The sequence below is a fragment of the Moschus berezovskii genome, chromosome 3 (assembly GCF_049115385.1).
Source record: "Moschus berezovskii isolate FMDL1 chromosome 3, NW_MosBer_1.0, whole genome shotgun sequence".
NCBI classification, from domain to species: Eukaryota; Metazoa; Chordata; class Mammalia; order Artiodactyla; family Moschidae; genus Moschus; species Moschus berezovskii.
In genome coordinates, this window is record NC_142462.1 from 127,653,561 (window position 1) to 127,677,461 (window position 23,901).

Below are 23,901 nucleotides of genomic sequence, written 5' to 3' on the forward strand. Positions count from 1 at the left end.
TATTTAGCAATGGATTGTTCTCGTTCACATTAATAAGTTTCCCCCAACTCACTGGAGAACTGCTTGAGGACAGGGCTTGACCAAGATGCAACTGGCTTGAATTCCTCCAAGACCAGATCATGGAACGTGGGCTGTGGTGGTAGGCGGTCCTGTCACTTCAGTTAGACCCTCAATTTATCTCTTCCCCATAAGCTTCATCAGATGTGTTATGCACACTCTAACTTTGACTTTCTGTTGACTTTTTTACAGTAGAAGAATTAAAGGACTGGGGTATGAAATGATGATATAATTTGATGTAGCCAAGCAACAGCTCCTCCCGAATCAACATGTTAAGAAATAAGGTACACAATCCTATTTAAAACACAGACATTGTTTTACTCATGAATATGTTTTAATTCAGCTATTTGATGTTTTAAAAATAGTTTGCAAACCTTGCATCAGTGAGGCACTGTCGGCTGTAGTGCTTGGCGCAAGCATTTCTTAGCTGCAGAGCAATTTTTTGTGTCAGTTTTCACCAAAGAAACACGCACTTAAATGCAAGGTTCTCTGTGGTATAACAGAAACAAGCTTTGCCTAATATAATTATCGTGAAACAATATACTCAGGCATGCACAGCTTTTATAGGTCAGACTGTATTTATTCTTATTATGATTAAGGCCTTAGTAATTAAGTGAAAAGATGTTACTGTGCCATTAACATAAATGAGAGTGGGCTTTGGTCCCCCGACTAGGGTAGCGATAGGTGCAGCATTCTTTACTACTGGATCTGGTCTGGTATGCCGTCAAGGTTGAGTATTAAAGTGTAAGCTTTCTTGTAAATGAGCCATTAGATATGTAACTATAAGGCTTTTTTCCCTACTTTTTAGGGTCATTCCTCTAAACAGGATAACTTAGCAGTCACTGCAGTGGCTTTACAAGATCACATTGTACATGATCTTCAACTTCAAAATCTTTCAATAGCAGATTATTCTAAGACAAAGGTACAAAAGGCAGAGAACAGATCCAAATCTCTGAAAAGAAATACAAAGGCAATAATAGATACTGGACTTAAGAAAACTACACAAGGAGGCCCTAAAGTGGAAGATCCAGAAAAAGAATATGTTCTTGATCCAAAACCACCACCATTATCTTTAGGTAAGCTGATCTCATCACTCTTATTTTGCCTTACTAGAGCTAAAGAATCTAGTTGAGATGAATAGTACCATTTTCTTTGATACATAAATTATTTTAATTTATAATCTTACAGAAAGATATGTGTGTACTAAAGTTTAAAAACAGTGGTGGGGACAGTTTGAGCAAAAATTAAAGATAGTAATGATAAATGAAACTTGCTTAGCTGTGTCCAACTCTTTGTGACCCCATGGACTAAAGAGTCCATGGAATTCTCCAGGCCAGAATACTAGAGTGGGTAGCCTTTCCCTACCCCAGGGGATCTTCCCAACCCAGGGATCAAACCCAGGTCTCCCGCATTGCAAGCAGATTCTTTACCAGCTGAGCCACAAGGGAAGGCCAGTAATGATAAGTAGCACAAGAATAAGTAAGAGGAGAATAAAGTAAATATCCGTTAATCTACAGTGATAGAAATAAATCATTGAATAAATAATAGGAAAGGCTCTTTCTTACAGTCGATTAACAGCTATTAAATATAGTAGATGGCTAGAAATAGGAAATCACCATCTGGCCAAGACCATAGTGATAAAAAGCTGCCACATCTCTTTGCCAACAAAGATCCGTATAGTCAAAGCTATGGTTTTTCCAGCAGTCATGTACAGATGTGAGAGTTGGACCATAAGGAAGGCGGCAGCCAAAGAATTGATGCTTTCAAATTGTTTTTCTGGAGAAGACTCTCGAGAGTCCTTTGGACTTCAAGGAGATCAAACCAGTTAGTCCTAAAGGAAATCAACCCTGAATATTCATTGGAAGGACTAACGTGAAGCTCTAATACTTTGGCCACCTGATGCAAAGAGTCGACTCATTAGAAAAGACCCTGATCCTGGGAAAGATTGAGGACGGGAAGAGAAGGGGATGACAGCGGGTGAGATGGTTGGACAGCATCACTGACTCAATGGGAGAAAGTGAAGGACAGGGAAGCCTGGGGTGCTTTAGTCCACGCGGTCACAGAGGGTCGGACGTGACTTAGTGACAACAACAGCCACAGTGGTGACAGTGGTACCCGGACGCCGGAACCAGCGGGGAGTGGCGCTCAGACTCGGATCTGGGCGCAGCCTCAGAGCGTCGCCCCAGGGGCGTACTCACTGCACAGAGAAAGCGGCGGCACCTTTACCAGGTGAAGAAGCCTGGGGCCAGGCTCTCAGAAGGGCGCAGGCCCCTCCTAGACACTCCCACCAGAGAAGCATCTCTCAGTCTGCTCTGAGGACACATCAGTTGACCCAGAGGGAGGTTCCTGGCCGGGGCTCCGCAGAAGCGTCAATAGAAGCAAATAAAGCCCGAGGTGCCAGGCCAGGTCCTGAGGGGCCGAGGGGGCAGGCCAGCTGAGCACATGTGGGATCACGGTCAGGGCAGAAGGGCGTCAGGGAGACTAGAAGGACGCCCAGCGGGGCGGACAGATGAATCAAGAGCGCTGGATCAACAGGCCGAGCCGGATGGGGCCGGGCGCTCAGGTCCCATGACATGTGAGCATCTGGGGGGGCCCAGTGCATGGCGCGTGAGGCTCCTTTACACAGTTTTATAGTATTTACAAACAAGTCCAAACTATTGTAAGCTGCAAACTTAGGAACAGAAAAGGTTTTCTTTCTTTTTTTTTTTTCATTTTTTGCAAGAGAGGTCAGATCCAGCCATGCACTCAGGAGGAGGCTGGCGAACATCAGCTGGCTTCCACCATAGATTCGCAGGGTTAAGTGGATTTGTCCCTGCAATTCCTTCATAGCTCAGTTAGTAAATCATCTGCCTGCAATGAGGGAGACCCAGATTCGACTCCTGGGTCAGGAAGATCCCCTGGAGAAGTAAATGACAACCAACTCCAATATTCTTGCCTGGAGAATCCCATGGATGGAGACTGCTCTTGGGTTCCCATCTTTTCTTGCTGACATGCTGGAGTTCTCAGCGTCCTCTTTGTCTGAATCCCGTGTTGACTTCGCCACAGAGACTATCCTCTCCGGGTCTGTGTCTGATCATACGTTTGAACAGACTCTTCACTCCAACTACTGTTTCGTTACCAGTTTTTCTCGTTATCCTTTATGATCTGGGGGGTTTCCATCCTTACCCATCCTTGAGATCGCAGAGATGTCCCCACCTTTTTTTCACTACCTTTGAAGTTTTGCATTTCACTTAGATCTCAGCCCAGTTTATTTTGCAAATGATTCGGGGAACATTATTTCATATAACAATTAAAGTTAGATTCTTCCCTCAAATCATCAGCCATGCTTTCCTAGCTGGCTTGTGGCACCACGCTGTGCATGCAGAGAGTTTTCTGTGTTTATCTGAGAGAGGGAGAGGGAACGTGTGCATGATTTGGGGCTTCTGTTTTTATGTCAGCATCTCACTGTTTTTATTCATAAAATTTTGTAATACGCCATAATAACTCGTAGGAAAAGAGCCAAAATCCGTCCCCCAGAATGTCTTCCAAAAGTATATTCTCTCAGTACATTAAAATACAGCAGGTGACCTTTCATTGTATCTTCATGGAGACATTCCTTCTGGAAGCTTCCACCATTCCGCTCACATCTGGACAGTCGCTCTGCGGGGCTGGTGCGGCGCCGTGGGCCCTGGGCCTCTGCTCAGCACCCTCTTGTGGACTGCGGCCCCGAGGCTCTCCTGCCCCTTAGCTTTCCTCACCCCGCAGTGCCATTGTAGCAGGAACTGCTGGGAAACAGCGTGTGAGAGGCCACATCCAAGCGAGCAGGCAGGAGACACCTGTGTTCTGCTCCGACGTGGACTGTGGCTGATACGAGGTTCTCCTCACAGTTCTGGAAGGGCTGCCTCCTGGTGTCTGTGTTGCTGTGGGTGCATCTGATGTGCTTCTGGCTCCGGGTACTCTGGGATCTTCTCTGCCTCTGCAGCATCGCAGCGAGCAGACTTGGGTGAGTCCTTCATTCCGGCCTTGCTGGGTGCTCTCTGGCTAGAAACAGGTGGCCTCTTCTGGGAGACGTTTGGGCTCTTTTTTTTCTTGAAGTTGTCCACTCTCCGTTTTCTGTTCTTTCTGGAATGCCTGACTTTCAGGTGTCAGACTGATCCTTGAGTCTTCTTATTTTCTGCCTCCGGAAGTAGTAATCTTCTACCTTGAGATTATCCCTTCCTCCTCCAGTCTTTTGGTTGACTCTGGTATTCCTATGGATACTAAAACGTTTCCATCTTCGAGAGCTCTTGTACTCTGAGCGGGCCTGTCGAGGCCTCCCGTTCTTGTTCCGCAGACCTGGCACTTCACTGTCCGTCCCTGAAGGCGGCCCTGTGGGTTGATGCTGTGTCCACTCAGTGGCCTGGGGCCGCGGTGGGGAGAGCAGAGGCTGTGCTGACACCCCCAACCCCATTCTCCCGAGCTCCTCGCAGTTCCTTCTCCAGAGTGAGTGCTTCCACTGGAACAGATGCTCTGGGCCTGCTCCGGGGTAGACACGCAGAGGATCCTCAAACGTGGCTGAGACAAGGGCTGATTCTAACGATAACTGTACGTCATAAGAAATTTTTAGCAAGGGAAGAACTGGGTTGATACTCATTTTACAAAGGTCATTGGCAACAGAAACAAGCAAAATTGGAGGAAGGCAATGCCGAAGGCTGAGAGAGAAGTTAGCTGAAAAATGAGGAGACCTTTGGCTAACACCTGTAAAAAATTTGTAACATAGAATATCAGCCCGGCCTGCTTTATGGAGTCATTGTGAAAACGAAATAGAAATGGGGAATTCTTTGTAAATAAAAGCAACATAAATGTAGGATATTATTCACCTTGCAAGTCCCTTGGATAGTGAAGAGATCCAGCCAGGCCATCCCAAAGAAAATCAACCCTGAATATTCACTGAAAGCACGGATGCCGAAGCTGAAGCTCCTATACTTTGGCCACTTGATGCAAAGAGCTGACTCACTGGAAAAGACCCTGATGCTGGGAAAGACTGAGGGCAGGAGGAGAAGTGGATGATAGAGGATGAGATGGTTGGATGGCATCACAGACTCAATGGACATGAGTTTGAGCAAGTTCCGGGAGGTGGTGAAGGACAGGGAAGCCTGGAGTGCTGCAGTCCATGGGGCTGCAAAGAGTTGGACACAACTGAGTGACTGAACAGCACCAAATTATTGTCCTTGACTTCTGTGCACCCATATAAAAGCAGCATTCTAAATACGGTGGAATGAAGTAAGTAATGTGAATGTTTTGCCTTAAGATTTGCAAAATAATGTCATTAAAATGATGCATGAGTTACCACCCTCCAAAATATACTGGACTCACATTCCCTGTTATTTGAACTTCAGCACAGAAGTTGGGCCTCTTTGCCCCTCCCCCGTTGCCACTGTCGGCGGATGAATGGGACAGGGTGAAGCAGAGGTCCGTGGAGCAGGGGGACTCCATGCAACCGTGCCCGATATGCAAAGAGGAGTTTGGACTTCACCCGCAGGTGTTTATCGTGAGCCTTAGATAAGCAAGCCTGCGGGGCGTTCTCCAGTGACTGGACTCTGAACTGGGGATTAAGAGGGTCCACGCTTCTTTCTTCCAGTCTCTTCCTCCTACTTGACCCTGAAAGACTCTACATTTTCTTTTCCATTAGTTAAGTTTGTATATGAGAAGGAGCTAAACACCCTCACTGAACAGTCTTATTTACTGATTGCTCTTAATTCTCAAGTACAGGGTTTGTACAAGACCGTTCCCACTCCACTGGCCGTGCGCAGCGGGGGTGGGGGAACCCAGCTGGCAAGGTACACGGAGCAGAAGAGTGGGGATCGTTTATGCTGTTCTGAGAATTGAAATCTTAAAAGGAAAACCGAGCTTGAATATCTCCAAAGAATCTGTGGGAGGATCTTTAAGTAAAATCTTATAACAATCTTTATTATGAAAGTTTACCATAATTCAGACTGATGATAATATAGATAATGTACAATCAGTCTATGTCATAGGTTTGTTTGGTTTTTTCCTATACATACTTTGTCTAATTACTTCAATCTCGTGGAAGTTAAGGGGCTCTGCAATTTCCCTCATGTGTAGCATAATGCTTCCTACACAGAAGCACTTGGAACTTTGCCTTAAAAAAGCAAAAAAATACAGCAAATATATTTAAAAGCAGGCTTAGAATTCACAGCCTAGGAATCCCAGGCTTTGTCTACCAACCTGGCACATAAACTCTCAAACTTCATTTGTTTTAGTAAGTTTTTATGGTTAATGAGTTAGTTCACAGTGATAAACTTCTGTTCTTTACTAATTTGAACTCACACATTATTTTAAACATACTTATTATGTCCTAGTTCTCTATCAAGACCTAATCTCTTAGGTCCATGAAGGTTGGGTATTTCAGAAAGATTGTGGTCCTTAAAGTGCGGAAGTAGCTCTGGGACGATTTAGCCTTTAGTGAAAGAGCTAAAAAAGCCGCGAGGAGTCTTTCTGGCCCCAACAGCCTCTCCCTTCACGGTGCTGCAGACACTAGGTCTGATGGCGATGTGAAGAAGGGGAGCTGAAGCTGAATATCTGAAGGGGGACCAGAGTGTCACAGCAGCGTCTCCCCCACTCTGCTTGTTGGGAACGTCTCACTGGAATGCCTCTGATTATAGATATGAAATGTGTCTCCTCTGCATTTCTGGTTACAGTTCTCAGGTGTGGCTTCTTCCTGTGCTGTTGTCTAGTCGCTCAGTCGTGTCCGACTCTTTGCAACCCCACAGACCCTGCCCACCAGGCTCTACTACTCATGGAGTTCTCCAGGCAAGAATGCCAGAGGGGGTTGCTACTTCCTTCTCCAGGGGATCTTCCCCACCCAGGGACTGATTCCCAGTCTCTTGTATTGGCAGGCAGATTCTTTACCACTGAGCCAACTGGGAAGCCCAGTTTCTCCTTAGTTGGCATTTTCCCAACGTTCGATCAGTTCAACTCATGTGTCTCTGAGGTGGGCGTTATATCCCTTAACTGATGAGGAAATAAGCAATTCCCATGATCCACAGCAGGCTGCCTCAGGACATGTACTCAGCAGGGCTGGGATCCAACCCTGACTTCAAGGACACTTTCACTGTGTTTACCACCACTGAGTCATTCAATTTTCTTATCTCAGAGAATGTTTGCCAATAACAACTATTCATGAACGTCTAATAGTATATTTTAAATATACAGAGTTCAGTTCAGTTCAGTCTCTCAGTCATATCCGACTCTCTGTGACCCCATGAGCTGCATCACGTCAGGCTGTCCTTCACCATCTCCCAGAGCTTCCTCAAACTCATGTCCATCAAATCGATGATGCCATCCAACCATCTCATCCTCTGTCATCCACTTCTCCTCCCGCCTTCAATCTTTCCCAGCATCAGTGTCTTTTCCAATGAGTCAGCTCTTCGCATCAAGTGGCCAAAAGATTGGAGTTTCAGCTTCAGCATCAGTCCTTCCAATGAACACCCAGGACTGATCTCCTTTAGGATGGACTGGTTTGATCTCCTTGCAGTCCAAGGAACCCTCAAGAGTCTTCTCCAACACCACAGTTCAAAAGCATCAATTCTTCTGCACTCAGCTTTCTTTACAGTCCAACTCTCACATCCATACATGGCTACTGGGAAAACCATAGCTTTGACTAGATGGACCTTTGTTGGAAAAGTAATGTCTCTGCTTTTTAATATGTTGTATAAATTAGTCATAGATTTTCTTTTAATCTTTAAGGACTAAGCGTCTTTTAATTTCAATACCGCAGTCACCATCTGCAGTAATTTTTGAGCCCAAAAAATACACTGTCACTGTTTCCATTGTTTCCCCATCTATTTGCCATCTATTTGCCATGAAGGGATGGGACTGGATGCCATGATCTTAGTTTTTTGAACACTAAGTTTTAAGCCAACTTTTTCACTCTCCTCTTTCACTTTCATCAAGGGGCTCTTTAGTTCTTCTTCGCTTTCTGCCGTAAGGGTGGTGTCATCTGCATGTCTGAGGTTATTGATATTTTCCCCCACAATCTTGATTCCAGCTGTGCTTCATCCAGCCCAGCATTTTGTATGATGTACTCTGCACATAAGTTAAATGAGCAGGGTGACAGTATACAGCTTTAATGTACTCCTTTCCCTATTTGGAACCAGTCTGTTATTCCATATCTGGTTCTAACTGTTGCTTCTTGACTTGCATACAGGTTTCTCAGGAGGCAGGTAAGGTGGTCTGGAATTCCCATCTCTTGAAGAATTGTCCACAGTTTGTTGTGATCCACACAGTCAAAGGCTTTGGCATAATCAATAACGCGGAAGTAGATGTTTTTTCTAGAACTCTCTTGCTTTTTGTGTGATCCAACAGATGTTGGCAATTTGATCTCTGGTTCCTCTGCCTTTTCTAAATCCAGCTTGAACATCTGGAAGTTCACAGTTCACGTACTGTTGAAGCGTGGCTTGGAGAATTTTGAGCTAGACTAGATGGACCTTTGTCAGCAAAGTAATGTCTCTGCTTTTTAATATGCTGTCTAGGTTTGTCATAGCTTTTCTTTCAAGAAGCAAGCTTAAACGGTGATAATTTAAAAGGACCCATGTTAATGAGTTTTTGCAATTTAGGCTTCTTGGTGGCAATAAGTTTCAAGGATCGGTTTTGGAACTTTCTGGGTTGTATTTATTTTGCTATTCTTCCATCTTTCCCATTGAGAAGAAAAGACTAGACTGAATAAAGGCAGGATGGTGGGGTGAGGGGATGGTTGCTTTAAAACTGGGAGGTTTCCCTCAGACCAGGTGGCCCAGGGAAGGCATGGGCCTTCCATGCCTTGGAACATGCACTCCTGGGAAGTTTATCTGCTGCTCCCCCCTCCATCCCAGCACCCTCGAGAGAATTCAGGAACGCGGAGCAGTGGAGTGGACTGCATGCTGGCTGGCCTGCCCTCACCTTCCCTGGTCCTTCCTTCCAGAAGAGCCAGCGGCTTTTCTCTTCATTCAGTCTAAGCTCCTTTGTCCCAGCCCAGAGTATCTTTAGACAGTCTGGATATAACATCTCAACCCAGAATATCATAGTATCACCGACTCAATGGACGTGAGTCTGAGCAAACTCTGGGAGATACTGAGGGACAGGGGAGCCTGGCATGCTGCCATTCATGTGGTCACAAAGAGTCAGCCACGACTGAGTGACTGAACAACACGGAATACCATTGTTCAGTGGGAATCTGAGCCACAGAAAGGTGGAATTTTCTGGCGACCACCCTTGCCCTGCATTTAAAGGAGAAAAAGTAATTCATGTGTCTCTGGGATTTACTGCTCATTAAATTTGAGAGTGTAGTTGAGTTGAACAGAGTCCTAAGAAAAGGTGTTTGCTTTCTGTCTTCTGCACCCCGCCCCCAGCCTGGGGCCCTGCCAGCTGTGCTCTTTCTTAGGATCTGCCCAGAAATTCTTCTCTTTTATAATCATCTCATTTTTAAATATACACTTGTTCTGTAGCAAACTTCACATGTTCATTTGATGTTTCAGATTGTTGTTAAGTTTCTCTTGAGATTATATACCTGTGCCATGCTAAACTTTAACTATGAATATTGTAAATATCAAAGTTGTTAATCTGCTTCTTAACTTTTTCAAAGAAGCAACACAGCTTACCTTTTAAAGAGTCAGAACTTTTCTTTTAATTAATGCATTTATGCTGCTTCTCCTTTAAACTAATTTAAACTTCAAACCTCCTTTGTCTTCTCTGAACAGGTGCTGCTCTCCTGCTCCCACGTGTTCCACAGGGTGAGGCACTCCCCGCTCCGTGCCCCCAGGGGCACACCGCACCCTCCTAGCTCAGAGCTGGGGACCACCTCTCACTGTGCTGTTTAGTCCCTCAGTCGGGTCCGACTCTGTGCGACCCCATGGACTGTAGCCCAGCAGGCTCTTCCGTCCATGGGATTTCCCAGGCCATGATACTGGAGTGGCCTGCCATTTCCTCCTCCAGGGGATCTTCCCCACCCAGGGAGCAAGCCCGCATTGGCAGGCAGATTCTTTACCACTGAGCCACCAGGGAAGGCCTCTCTCACTTTCCCGCTCCTGAAAAGAGCCATTTATTTTATCCATTGTCACCACTGACAGCTAGAAATATGATTTTAGACTAGAGTAGGACCCATCCTGTTTTGAAAGTTGTGAATTCTCCGTGGCATTCAAGCCTCAAATGTCCCTCCGAGAGAGTGTGGTTGGTGACGTCCACCGGCGTGGGCAAGCCCCGCTCCCTCTGAGTTCACCGCCCTGTCGCCTGAACGCAGGGCATCCACCTTCACGCAGGGGCTCTCAGAAGTGTTTGATGTGCCTGCGTGTACATTCTTGTAAAATATCATTTTTCATGAGGAAGGTGTTAACATCTGATGAAATGTCTTCCCTTCATAATCTGAATTGGGCCAAGTCTCATGATTATGCGAGAAAAAGAACAGTATAATTACATGAGAAGTAAAACGTGTTGTTTCTGCGTAATTACTCGTGAAATTTCAAGTGAAATGTTTTCCTTCAGGCTTGCCTTCAGGCTTTTGAAAACTTCACAAATAAAAAAACCTGTCCTCTCTGTAGAAAGAACCAGTACCAAACCCGGGTGATCCGCGATGGGGCCCGACTCTTCAAAATCAAGTGTGCGACCAGGTGAGCGGCCCGGGCCGGGAGGGAGCAGGCCGGCCCCGGGCGCGCTCCGGGGCGGCGGGGTGCGGGGGTCTTCCCTGCACGGGCCGGCCCGGCGCTGACGGCGCCCTGTGCCCTAGGATCCAGGCGTCCTGGCGCGGACACGTGGTCAGGAGGTGGTACCGGGAGCTGAGGAGGATGGTGCCGCCCGCAGACGCCAAGCTGAGGAGGAAGTTCTTTGAAGCCAAGGTGGGTGTGACCCCGACGCCGCTGGCGGCTCCCTGCCCGCGGATCCCAGGCCTACGCGGCGGGACACCCTGAGCCGGGCTTCAGGTTTAGGCTCTTTCAAACGGGGAAATGCCAGCCCCTTAAACTGGTTTTCTAACCCGGACAGTAAATACTTTCAGATGTCCTTTTCTAGTCACGTCATAAAAGAGAAGTCGCTCAGTCGTGTCCAACTCATTGCGACCCCAGGGACTGTAGCCCACCAGGCTCCTATGTCCCTGGGATTCTCCAGGCAAGAGTACTGGAGTGGGCTGCCATTTCCTTCTCCATCATAAAACTGGTAAAATTGAATAGGGTGAAATTCAGAGCAAGCTTTTGTGTGCCCACCTTATGACAACGATTTAGATAAACTCATCTCTTCAGAGAAAAGAAAGGGAACCGCCTCAAGGTTTTACACCTCCTCCTGAGCAATGGAAGGCCCTCCTGGGGTCACCGAAGTGCGAGAGACTTTTAGAAATAAGAAACTGCGGTTTCTGCCTTTTCCTTTAACCAGTGTGTGTGTGTGTGTGTGTGTGTGTGTGTGTATAGGTCTGTTTAACAACTTTCCCTTACACGCCTCATACACAAAGGCCAGGCACAGAGGAGGGGCAGGAGGTCCCCGACCTGCCCCCCAGCTCTGCGGCCTCGGACGACACCCTGGCTCCTGCCTGGGGCCCTGTCTGTGCTGTGAAGGCCGTCGTCTCCCCCGCAGAGCGGAGGGCCTAGCACACAGCGGGCACCGGAGCCGCGTTTACTGTAAACGTTACCATATCGCTCAGGTCAGTCTGTGTGCAGCTTTAGACGTGGTATCTTGTAGACACGCCCTGTATGAGAGGATGACCTTGCAACAGTGTCACCTGGAATCACTGGGGCAAACCTGCAGTCACAATTTCCTATGCCTGTTATCTGTGGAAGCACCACTCCCGTTTATTTCCATCCTTTCTAAACGCATCTGTCTTCTAGCCTGCACTCCCACGTGGGATAATGAGTGATAGGAAGTTACCCTTCGCTGTGCAAGAGGTGCCCTCTCTCCAGCTGTGTGATTCCTTGTGTCCAGAACCTAAGGACTGAGCCCCGTGCACTGGGGAGGGGGTCGCCGTGGGCCATTGTCCAACCTCCTGCCCGACCTCAGGCTGCGGGGCTGATGTCCATGGGTGTCTCGACCCCACCATCCTTCTGCGTGCCCGGGGTGGGGGGCTTCTTCAGTGTCCCTGAAAGTAGGTGGATATAGCTTGACCACAAAGCAGCGATCATAACAGATTTTTCTAATGCCCTTCCTGGTCGCTAGGTAACGGTTCCAAGCAAGGTAGTTGTCAGTATGCACAAAAGAAAATCAGAATCATGGCTCACGTGAAGTCACCATGCCTCAGACTTAATCGAGAAAGTGTACTTGATTTGCCCTCTGGAATAGGACACCAGTAAAGGCAGCATGTGAGCAAGCGACCTTAAAATACCGAGTCTTTTGATGACTCAGAGGTTGATGCGGGTGGAGGGAGTCCCTTCTGTGGCCCAGCACAGCGGGCTGGAGCTGCCCCAGGGCCGCCTCCTTCCCTGGCAGTCAGGATGGCCGCTGGAGGGGGGCAGAAACAGGGAGGAGGAGGCCGTGGGTGGGGAATCTGGGGTTCCCCCCGCAGGACTGGTGTGGAGGACATCTGGGGCAGGGGCAGGGCCTGGGTCGCCGCAGGTGCCCCCGTGAAAACCCCTGAGTTCCCTGCCTCCTGGGCCTTTCGCAAACGTCCCCATTTTACAGAAGAAACAGATCAGCTAAAACTCTGGATAAGGGACTTGACAGAAAGAACACGTGCCACGCTCACTGTTACCTGGACAGTGAGCCTCTCCCCCAAATGGCTCAGGGAGCACCACGCTCACCTCCTTAGCAGCTCTCAGTGCCACCGAGTCTACCATCTCGGAGAGCCTTGGCCTTTCCCCGCACGGAGCCCCCATGCTCACCACCCCCAGCCTGGACGGGGCCGCCGGCACTTCCTCCGCAGGCCTCTGTCTCACCTCCGCCGGAGACGGCAATCCCGCGTGTTGTGGTTCGTTCTGAGCCAGCGAGCGACTGCCTCCCATGTTGGTTTTTCATCTCCCTCTTATGTTCCTTCCATGCTTTTCTGTATTCTTAGTCTGACAGTAAGGCTTATTCTCGGTGTTCCTCTTAATAATTTATAATATATAATAATAACTATTATTTTTATGTATAATTATTACATAAATATATGTGGGCTCTCAAATCAGAAATTATCATTTCTGCTTGGAAAAATTTAATTACAGACTCAATAGTAGTTTTACCTTCTGTATAAAATTTTTTTATTTTCCTGCATCAGTTTAAGATAACTTTTGAAAGCATAGACTACCCTTTGCGTCCACACGGAGCCGAGTCGAGCGGCTCATCCGGCTGCACACACACACACACCGTACTTCACATCACTCTTCCCCAGAAGCATTTTAACTTAGTGAAGTTTTACTCCTACTTTTTTGCACAGATAGGCATTTAGTAATTGCCTCTTTCAGTTTATGAAACCTGGAATCCCCGACTATCTCTGCTAGTTTCCTAAACCTTCTCCACAATTTGTTCACACCTCGCCCCAGCCCACTTATCCCGTTTGGCCATGAACAGTCAACATCTGTAAACTCAAACCTCATTTTCAATAAGTGAAGCCTGAATTTACATCAGGTAGTAGATTGGCCCATCACTTCTGGGAAATAGATGGAAAAACAGTGTCAGATTTTATTTTTTGGGCTCCAAAATCAATGGCTGTGGATGCTGACTGCAGCCATGAAATTAAAAGATACTTACTCCTTGGAAGGAAAGTTATGACCAACTTAGATAGTATATTAAAAAGCAGAGACATTACTTTGCCAACCAAGATCCATCTAGTCAAGGCTATGGTTTTTCCAGTGGTTATGTATGGATGTGAGAGTTGGACTGTGAAGAAAGCTGATCACCGAAGAATTGATGCTTTTGAACTGTGGTGTTGGAGAGAACTCTTGAGAGTCCCTTGGACTGCAAGGAGATCCAACCAGTCCATTCTAAAGGAGATCACTCCTGGGTGTTCATTGGAAGGACTGATGCTAAAGCTGAAAGTCCAATACTTTGGCCACCTCATGCGACGAGTTGACTCACTGGAAAAGACTCTGATGCTGGGAAGGATTGGGGGCGGGAGGAGAAGGGGACGACGGAGAATGAGATGGCTGGATGGCATCACCGACTCTGTGGACATGAGTTTGAGAGAACTCTGGGAGTTGGTGATGGACAGGGAGGCCTGGCGTGCTGTGATTCATGGGGTCGCAAAGAGTCAGACACGACTGAGCAACTGAACTGAACTGAAGTGAACTGAGTAGATTGGCAGAAGTACACACTCCTGTCTCTGCTCCTGGTGGCTGGTAACAGTAGAGGCCTTGGACACTTAAATGCCTACCTAGGTGGAGCCCAGAGACCATCCTTTATGATACAGACCACTTATCATTTATTGAATGACTCTTGTGATTTGATGACGCACTCCTTTTCCTATTTGGAACCAGTCTGTTGTTCCATGACCAGTTCTAACTGTTGCTTCCTGACCTGCATACAGGTTTCTCAAGAGGCAGGTCAGGTGGTCTGGGATTCCCATCTCTTTCAGAATGTTCCACAGTTTATTGTGATCCACACAGTCAAAGGCTTTGGCATAGTCAATGAAGCAGAAATAGATGTTTTTCTGAAACTCTCTTGCTTTCTCCATGATCCAGCGGATGTTGGCAATTTGATCTCTGGTGCCTCTGCCTTTTCTAAAACCTGCTTGAACATCTGGGAGTTCACGGTTTACATACTGCTGAAGCCTGGCTTGGAGAATTTTGAGCATGACTTTACTAGCGTGTGAGATGAGTGCAATTGTGCGGTAGTTTGAGCATTCTTTGGCATTGCCTTTCTTTGGGATTGGAATGAAGACTGACCTCTTCCAGTCCTGTGGCCACTGCTGAGTTTTCCAAATCTGCTGGCATATTGAGTGCAGCACTTTCACAGCATCATCTTTCAAGACTTGAAATAGCTCAACTGGAATTCCATCACCACCACTAGCTTTGTTCGTAGTGATGCTTTCTAAGGCCCACTTGACTTCACATTCCAAGATGTCTGGCTCTAGGTCAGTGATCACATTATCGTGACTATCTTGGTCGTGAAGATCTTTTTTGTACAGTTCTTCTGTGTATTCCTGCCACCTCTTCTTAATATCTTCTGCTTCTGTTAGGTCCATACCATTTCTGTCCTTTATCGAGCCCATCTTTGCATGAAAAGTTCCCTTGGAATCTCTAATTTTCTTGAAGAGGTCTCTTGTTTTTCCTATTCTGTTGTTTTCCTCTATTTCTTTGCATTGATCACTGAGGAAGGCTTTCTTATCTCTCCTTGCTATTCTTTGGAACTCTGCATTCAGATGCTTATATCTTTCCTTTTCTCCTTTGCTTTTCGCCTCTCTTCTTTTTACAGCTATTTGTAAGGCCTCCTCAGACAGCCGGTTGTATATTGTCACCTTGCTTATTTAACTTATATGCAGAGTACATCATGAGGAACGCTGGGCTGGAAGAAGCACAAGCTGGAATCAAGATTGCTGGGAGAAATATCAATAACCTCAGATATGCAGATGACACTACCCTTATGGCAGAAAGTGAAGAGGAACTCAAAAGCCTCTTGAGGAAAGTGAAAGAGGAGAGTGAAAAGGTTGGCTTGAAGCTCAACATTCAGAAAACAAAGATCATGGCATCTGGTCCCATCACTTCATGGGAAATAGATGGAAAAACAGTGGAAACAGTGTCAGACTTTGTTTTTTTGGGCTCCAAAATCACTGCAGATGCTGATTGCAGCCATGAAATTAAAAGACGCTTGCTCCTTGGAAGGAAAGTTATGACCAACCTTGATAGTATATTAAAAAGCAGAGACATTACTTTGCCGACCAAGGTCCGTCTAGTCAAGGCAATGGTTTTTCCCGTGGTCATGTATGGATGTGAGAGTTGGACTGTGAAGAAAGCTGATCGCCGAAGAATCGATGCTTTTGAACTGTGGTGTTGGAGAAGACTCTTGAGAGTCCCTTATACTGCAAGGAGATCCAACCAGTCCATTCTAAAGGAGATCAATCCTGGATGTTCATTGGAGGGACTGATGCTAAAGCTGAAACTCCAATACTTTGGCCACCTCATGAGACGAGTTGACTCACTGGAAAAGACTCTGATGCTGGGAAAGGTTGGGGGCGGGAGGAGAAGGGGACGACGGAGAATGAGATGGCTGGATGGCATCACCGACTCTGTGGACATGAGTTTGAGTGTACTCCGGGAGTTGGTGATGGACAGGGAGGCCTGGCGTGCTGTGATTCATGGGGTCGCGGAGAGTCGGACACGACTGAGCGACTGAACTGAACTGAACTGAACTGTGATTTGTTGACTTTTCCTTCCTCTTCCAACTTGATAGACTCACTTGTTGAGCTATTAGTATGATCTTGTTGTTCAGTCACTCAATCATGTCTGACTCTTTGTGACCTCATGGACTGCAGCATGCCAGGCTTCCCTGTCCTTCACCATCTCCCGGAGCCTTCTCAAACTCATGTCCATTGAGTCAGTGATGCCATCCAACCAGCTCATCTTGTGTCGTCCCCTTCTCCTCCCACCTTCAGTCTTTCCCAGCATCAGGGACTTTTCTAGTGAAGAATCAGCTCTTCCTCGGGATGATCTAGGAAATGTTAATCTACAACTCTAAGTGCCAGCATGCCTGTGTGGAATCTGAGAGGTGATTAAACTAGGTCCTGAGTTTCACATCACCCAGGAGTCTATAGACACACCCAGCCTACACGGATGCACACAGGTGACAGTCTGAGAACCGTGTCAGGAAGTTACTGTGAGCTGCTGGGTGAAAGATGGTTGGGGACTGCATTTTTCACACACAGTCTCAAAGGAATCACCCCCCAGATGAGTCAGAGTCTATCAAGAGGAGGAGATGTGCATACACTAGAAAAGTCCAGGAACCCCCTTCTCGGCCCAGGGGCCACAAAGCCAGTCAGTGGGCAGAGCGGCCCCTGAGCCCCTCAAGTGCACGCGGAGCGCTGGGACAGAGCTGCGTCTTTGCACTTTGACACCAAAGCTGCTTCGCCTGAGCCCAGCCCCAAGGACACCTGTAAGCAGGTGGACCCCAAATGAGAAGTATTCTGTAAAACAGCTGACTTCAACAGAACAGTGTCATAAAGAAAAAAGAGGAATGTTCTGGAACAAAGATACTTGAGAGATACAACATTTAAATGTAATGAAAAGTCTTTGACCAGATCCTGGGTCAACACTAAACAGGAAAGCAACGGGAAAACCAAGCAACTGTGACAGTGCCAAAGGAACACATCAATCTTCCCAATAACTGACTCCAAAGACACGGAGATCTGTGATTTACGTGGAAAAGAGCTCAATGAGCTACATTAACACAGAAAAACCAGTCAGCAGTCTCAGGAACACAGCATAGGAACAAAATGAGAAATTCAACAGAGCGGTAGAAAAATTAAAAAGAACCAAGCAAATTCTGGAGCTGAAGTACACGATGAATGAAACGAAACGAAAACCGAAACGGAAGCCTAAACATCGGAGCGGTTCCAGGAGGAGAGCGTGAGTTAGAAGACAGAACTGCGGGAGCTACTCAGTAAGAGGGGAACAGAGAAAAGTGACGAAAGCACGCGTGACCCTTGGAATACATGAGAAGAAACCATTTGTGAATTATTAGAGTCCCAGAAGAAGAGAGGGAGGAGGCAGACAGTACATAAAGCAACAACGGCTGAGAACTTCCCAGATGGGGGAGAGATTTAGACATCCAAGTTGGTAAACCTCATAGGTCACCAAACAAACTCAATTTAAAGAGACGTTCTCCAGGACACATTATAATAACTGTCAAAAGACAGCATCTTAAAAGCAGCAAGAGAAAATAAGTTTATTACTAACTTAACAAGAAAATGCCTACAGGCTATTGGTGGGTCTCATCAGACTCACAGGCCAGAAGGTGATATATGCAAGGTGCTAAAAAGAAAAAAAACCGCCACGCAAGAACACTCTGCTAGCAAAGATGTCCTTCAGAAATGAAGGAGAGATAGTAAAGCCTGCCCCAGACAAATGAAAGCTGAGGGACTTCATCTCTAGACCTGCCTCCCAAGAAACGCTGAGTTTTGCAGGCTGAATGCTAATTTCAGGAAGGATGCTAGTTGGTAACATATGCATGTGTGTGTGCAGTCGCTCAGTCCCGCTCTGTGGCCCGCGGACTGTAGCCACCAGGCTTCTCTGTCCGTGGGCTTGCCCAGGCCAGAACACTGGAGCAGCCTGCCCTCTCCTCCTCCAGGGAATCTTCCTGACTCAGGCAGCGAACCCCTGCCTCTTGTGTCTCCTGCATCAGCAGGGGTATTCTTTACTACTGCGCCACCTGGGAAGTCCAGTTAGTATCATGAGAACATACAAAAGAAAGCACATTGTCAAATTCAGAATACTCTTAATACTGTGATATTGTGCTATATTACTCCCTTATAAAGATTAAAGGACAAAGTATTAAAAATAACTATCAGTTCAGTTCAGTCACTCAGTCGTGTCCGACTCTTTGCGACCCCATGAGTCACAGCATGCCAGGCCTCCCTGTCCATCACCAACTCCCAGAGTTCACTCAAACTCATGTTCATCGAGCTGGTGATGCCATCCAGCCATCTCATCCTCTGTCATCCCTTTCTCCTCCTGCACCCAATCCCTCCCAGCATCAGAGTCTTTTCCAGTGAGTCAACTCTTCGCATGAGGTGGCCAAAGTACTGGACTTTCAGCTTTAGCATCAGTCCTTCCAATGAACACCCAGGATTGATCTCCTTGACAATGGACTGGTTGGATCTCCTTGCAGTCCAAGGGACTCTCAAGAGTCTTCTCTAACACCACAGTTCAAAAGCATCAATTCTTTGGCGCTCAGCTTTCTTCACAGTCCAACTCTCACATCCATACATGACCACTGGAAAAACCATAGCCTTGACTAGACAGACCTTTGTTGGCAAAGTAATGTCTCTGCGTTTTAATATACTATCTAGGTTGGTCATAACTTTTCTTCCAAGGAGTAAGCATCTTTTATTTCATGACTGCAATCAGCATCCTCAGTGATTTTGGAGCCCAAAAAAATAAAGTCTGATACTGTTTCCCCTTCTATTTCCCATGAAGTGATGGGACCAGATGCCATGATCTTAGTTTTCTGAATGTTCAGCTTTAAGCCAACTTTTTCACTCTGCTCTTTCATTTTCATCAAGAGGCTTTTGAGTTTCTCTTCACTTTCTGCCATAAGGGTGGTGTCATCTGCATATCTGAGGTTATTGATATTTCTCCCAGCAATCTTGATTCCAGCTTATGCTTCTTCCAGCCCAGCGTTCCTCATGATGTACTCTGCATATAAGTTAAATAAGCAGGGTGACATATGCAGCCTTGATGTACTCCTTTTCCTATTTGGAACCAGTCTGTTGTTCCATGTCCAGTTCTAACTGTTGCTTCCTGACCTGCATACAGGTTTCTCAAGAGACAGGTCAGGTGGTCTGGTATTCCCATCTCTTTCAGAATGTTCCACAGTTTATTGTGATACACACAGTCAAAGGCTTTGGCATAGTCCATAAAGCAGAAATAGATGGTTTTCTGGAACTCTCTTGCTTTCTCCATGATCCAGCGGATGTTGGCAATTTGATCTCTGGTGCCTCTGCCTTTTCTAAAACCATCTTGAACATCTGGAAGTTCCCGATTCACATATTGCTGAAGCCTGGCTCGGAGAATTTTGAGCATGACTTTACTAGCGTGTGAGATGAGTGCAACTGTGCGGTAGTTTGAGCATTCTTTGGCATTGCCTTTCTTTGGGATTGGAATGAAGACTGACCTTTTCCAGTCCTGTGGCCACTGCTGAGTTTTCCAGATTTGCTGGCATATTGAGTGCAGCACTTTCACAGCATCATCTTTCAGGATTTGAAATAGCTCAACTGGAACTCCATCACCTCCACCAGTGAATATATTTGTCAGTACTATAAAAAGATGGAAATTATATAGTATTTGTCAATACTATAAAAATATGTCAATTGTGACATCAAAAACATACAAGGGGGAAGTAAAAGGGTGGAGTATATGCAGTCAGAGTTATCAGTGTAAAACAGACTTGGATCTATACGACGCTTTATGTAAGCCTCACGGTAACCACACAGCAAAACCCTACCGCAGATACACTGAGTTAAACAGAAGGGAAGTGAACGCTCCACTCTGCAAGACCTTCAGTCCACAAAGGCCAGCAGCAAGGGAAGAAGAGAGGAAGACAGGAGCTAGGGACAGACAGGAGGCGGCAGGGGCGTCCGGAAGTCCTTACCTAGCAGCGGTGCCTCTCAATATGCATGAATTAATTTGTCCAATCAAAAGGCGTCAAATGAGCAGATGGATAAAAAGCAAAACTGCCTACAGAGAGACTTGCTCCACCATTAAGGGCACAAACAGGCTCAAATTGAAGGGACAGAAAAAGATACTGCATGCAGGTAGAAACCAAGAGAGAGCAGGGGTAGCTGTGCTTCTGTCAGATAAAATAGACATTAAAGCTGTAGCAGACAGAGAAGATCATTGTATAATGACAAAGTAGTTAATCCATCCAGAGGACGTAACCAAAATTAACCCAAAATGGGGTACAGACTTAAAGCCTGAAAGCAGAAAACTCTTAGCAAAAGGCCCAGGGGGAGTCTTGGCACTGACCTTGGCACTGATGTCTTTGGATACAACACCAAAAGCACAGGCAACAAAAGCAGAAAGAAATAAATGGTCCACCTGAAACCATCACAACCTTGTTATATCAGCTATACTCCAAAACAAAATAAAAGGTTTAATTAAAAACATAATTAGCTAGAGGGGAAAGGAGGGAAGAGAGAAGAGAAGTTAGGTATGGAAGCCAGATTTCTCTGAAAGTGTTCAGTTTGTGTTTTTATTTATTAAATGTTCTTAATAACTAAAAATTAATCAATCAACTACATCAAAATAAATAGCTTCTGCACATCACTGGAAACAGTCTACAAAATGAAAAGAGACAACCTAAAGAATGGGAGAAAATATTTGCAAATCATAAATCTCATGAGGGGGTTGTATTCAAAATATATAAAGAACTCATACAACTCAACAGCCAAAACAACCCAACCATCTGATTTTTTAAAATGGGCAGAGGCAGTGACTAGGCACTCTTCTGAAGAAGACATACACACGGCCAACAGGGGCGTGAAAAAGGTGTTCAGCCTCAGTTATCATCAGGAAATGCAAGTCAACACCACGGTGACACCACCTCCTGCCTGTTAGCATGACTGTAATGAAAAGGCAGGAAAGAACAAGTGCTGATGGGGAAGTGGAGGAAAGGGAGCCTCTGGGCGCTGTTGGTGGGAATGTAAATCGGTACAGCCTCGATGGAGGCCGCACGGAGGTACTGAAGCTTGAGTAAAAGCGGGATGACCGTACCATCCGGCAGTTCCACTCCTGCGCATCTGACCGTCTGAAGCAGAGATCAAGAGCTCGGAGAGATCGCTGCACTCCCACGTGGACGGCAGCATGATGCATGTCGGCCACGGCCCAGAGGCAGCCTGGGCGTCGGTCGGCAGAAGAGTGGACGAGGAAGACGTGGCGCACACAGAGGAACTGAGCCGTGAGAGAGCAAGCGAGGCGCCATCCGCACCAGCACACGTGGACCTTGAGGACGTTATGCTATGTGATGTGAGTCCACGCATATGTGAAACCCGCGCAAGCCGAACTGCCAGAAGCAGAGTAGCATGGCGGTGGCCAGGGCCGCCGCGGGAGGGGTGGGCAAGCGGGGACGCCGGCAGAGGGCAGCGCCCGGCTCCGGGACGCCCTGGTGCTTGGCCCGGCGATGGCCATCAACAACACTATCGGACGCTTGAAAGCTGCTGGGAACGTAGATCGGAAACGTCCTCACCACCGACAGGAAATGGTGTTAACTCACCCTCTGTACCTAAGAGGCTCGGGTTCGACCCCTGGGGTGAGGCAATCCCCTGGAGGAGGGCACGGCAGCACACTCCAGTATTCTCGCCTGGAGCATCCCATGGACAGAGGAGCCTGGGATGGCTGTGGGCTGGGGTCCACGGGGTCCCAAAGAGTCGGCTTAGCACGCACGCACCCTCCTGTGGTGACTGCTTCCCAATATGTAAGTGCGTCGAGTCATCACATTGTAAACCGGAAACTTACACCACGTTATACATCAGTTCTGTCCCAACAAGGCTATAATGAGGTCGCACATCCTTGCTAAATATCAAAATATATATAAAACTTTGGAGATTCTTGTGAAACGACAGATGGACGGGTGATGAAGCAGCAGAAAGCCACCCACCTGTGTCCAGAGACTCTACAGTAAGGAGACACAGCAGATCAGTGAAGAAAAAGACTTACTGAAAAGGACAGTTAATCTCGGCATTCACGTGAAGGAGAAAAACAGACATTACTTCATACCTCATCCTCAGAAGATTCCATGTTAATTACATAAATACTTCCCAAGAGAATGTATAAAGTTACTAGAAGGCAACAGATGTCGCACTGGGCCCTGAGCTCTGCCCTGCCAGGGGCCCAGGACACTGCGGTGACCCACGTGCACTGGGGGCTTAGAAGACCCTCCTGACGTTGCCACTGGAGCCAGGGGCCAGCGGCCCCCACCGTGCCGAGCTGCTCAGCAAAGCACCAACACGGGTGGTCAACAGGGTGAGACGATCGTCTCTACCTGAGTTTTCAGTGACAGCGGAGCATCAGCTTATATCAGTACACAGACTGAAATGCATGTGTTATTCAGGGGTTGGCTACTTTCAAAAGATGTGACCCTGTGAATAGAGTAAGTGTTTCTCAGTGCAGTACCATAACAGCCTAATAAGAAAGATGTTAGACATGAAACAACCGTGAACTCTGAGTCAGTAAAGACGTCATTGTCCAGAGGTGCCCTAAGAAAAAAAGACTTTCATCTCAGTTCAAAAGGATACCCTATTTTATTAAAGATAATTCAATGGCATTTTTCTAATGGTGGAGACTCTTGAGAGTCCCTTGGACTGCAAGGAGATCCAACCAGTCAATCGTCAAGGATTTCTGAATATTCATTGGAAAGACTGATGCTGAAGCTGAAGCTCCAATACTTTGGCCACCTGATGCAAAGAGCTCACTCATTGGAAAAGACCCTGATGCTGGGAAAGATTGAAGGCAGGAGGAAAAGGGGACAACAGAGGAGGAGATGGTTGGATGGCATCACCGACTCAATGGACATGCATTTGAGCAAACTCCAGGAGATGGTGAAGGACAGGGAAGCCTGGCATGCTGCAGCCCCTGGGATCACAAAGAGTTGGACACGACTGAACAGCTGAACATCAATGATGTAAACAGAATTTTATTATTTTCATCAAGAAACAAACGTGCATTTCAGTTTTAAAAAAATGTTTGTTTTCCTTTAAATGCCTATAAAAATCCTTTAACTTGAGCTTGTCAGTATAATGAGCCTTTCAAATCTAGAAACCACAGGTTAAGAGATTTAAAATAAAGCGTAACTCGTGGTCCTGGATTCTCACTGTCTTCATCTCCACAGTTTTTCAGAACCAGACGTGTGTCCCAAACAAAGCCCAGCTTCAGAGGCATCGGGGTCTGCAGGTTCCCTAGTGATAGATCCAGTAAAAGATAAAGCCCAAAGCCAAGGCCCCAGTGTGCGGGAGACCAGCCCTGTGACAGGGACATTCCAGGAGCGCCAGGCGCCTGCACTGGCCTGCCTTTGGCTCTGCCTGCTGACACCCGCGTGCTCACCCCATCACCCTCCTTGCGCAGAACTGTAGATCAACGCGCCATTAGGGACCCAGTGTCTGAGTTTCAGAAATTGGACAGTTTGCAGAGCAAAATGTGCGGTAGCCACAGTATCGAATATGGCGCATTTATCATTCTCTGTGGAACCAGGGGTCCTTTAAACTGGGGGTGACTTGTGCAACCAGAAGCC

General features: G+C 46.8%; 1 protein-coding gene across 1 annotated transcript in view; it reads left to right on the forward strand.

Annotated features, from left to right (window-relative positions):
- Positions 1 to 326: 326 nt before the first annotated feature.
- RNF32 (ring finger protein 32) overlaps positions 327 to 23,901 on the forward strand; it is a 35,071-nt gene continuing 11,496 nt past the window's right edge. The window contains exons 1-6 of the mRNA XM_055421644.2: positions 327 to 341; positions 866 to 1,133; positions 5,415 to 5,557; positions 9,774 to 9,806; positions 10,555 to 10,679; positions 10,796 to 10,904. Coding sequence (XP_055277619.2) covers positions 327 to 341; positions 866 to 1,133; positions 5,415 to 5,557; positions 9,774 to 9,806; positions 10,555 to 10,679; positions 10,796 to 10,904 — 693 coding nt within the window. The remainder of the gene's footprint in view (positions 342 to 865; positions 1,134 to 5,414; positions 5,558 to 9,773; positions 9,807 to 10,554; positions 10,680 to 10,795; positions 10,905 to 23,901) is intronic.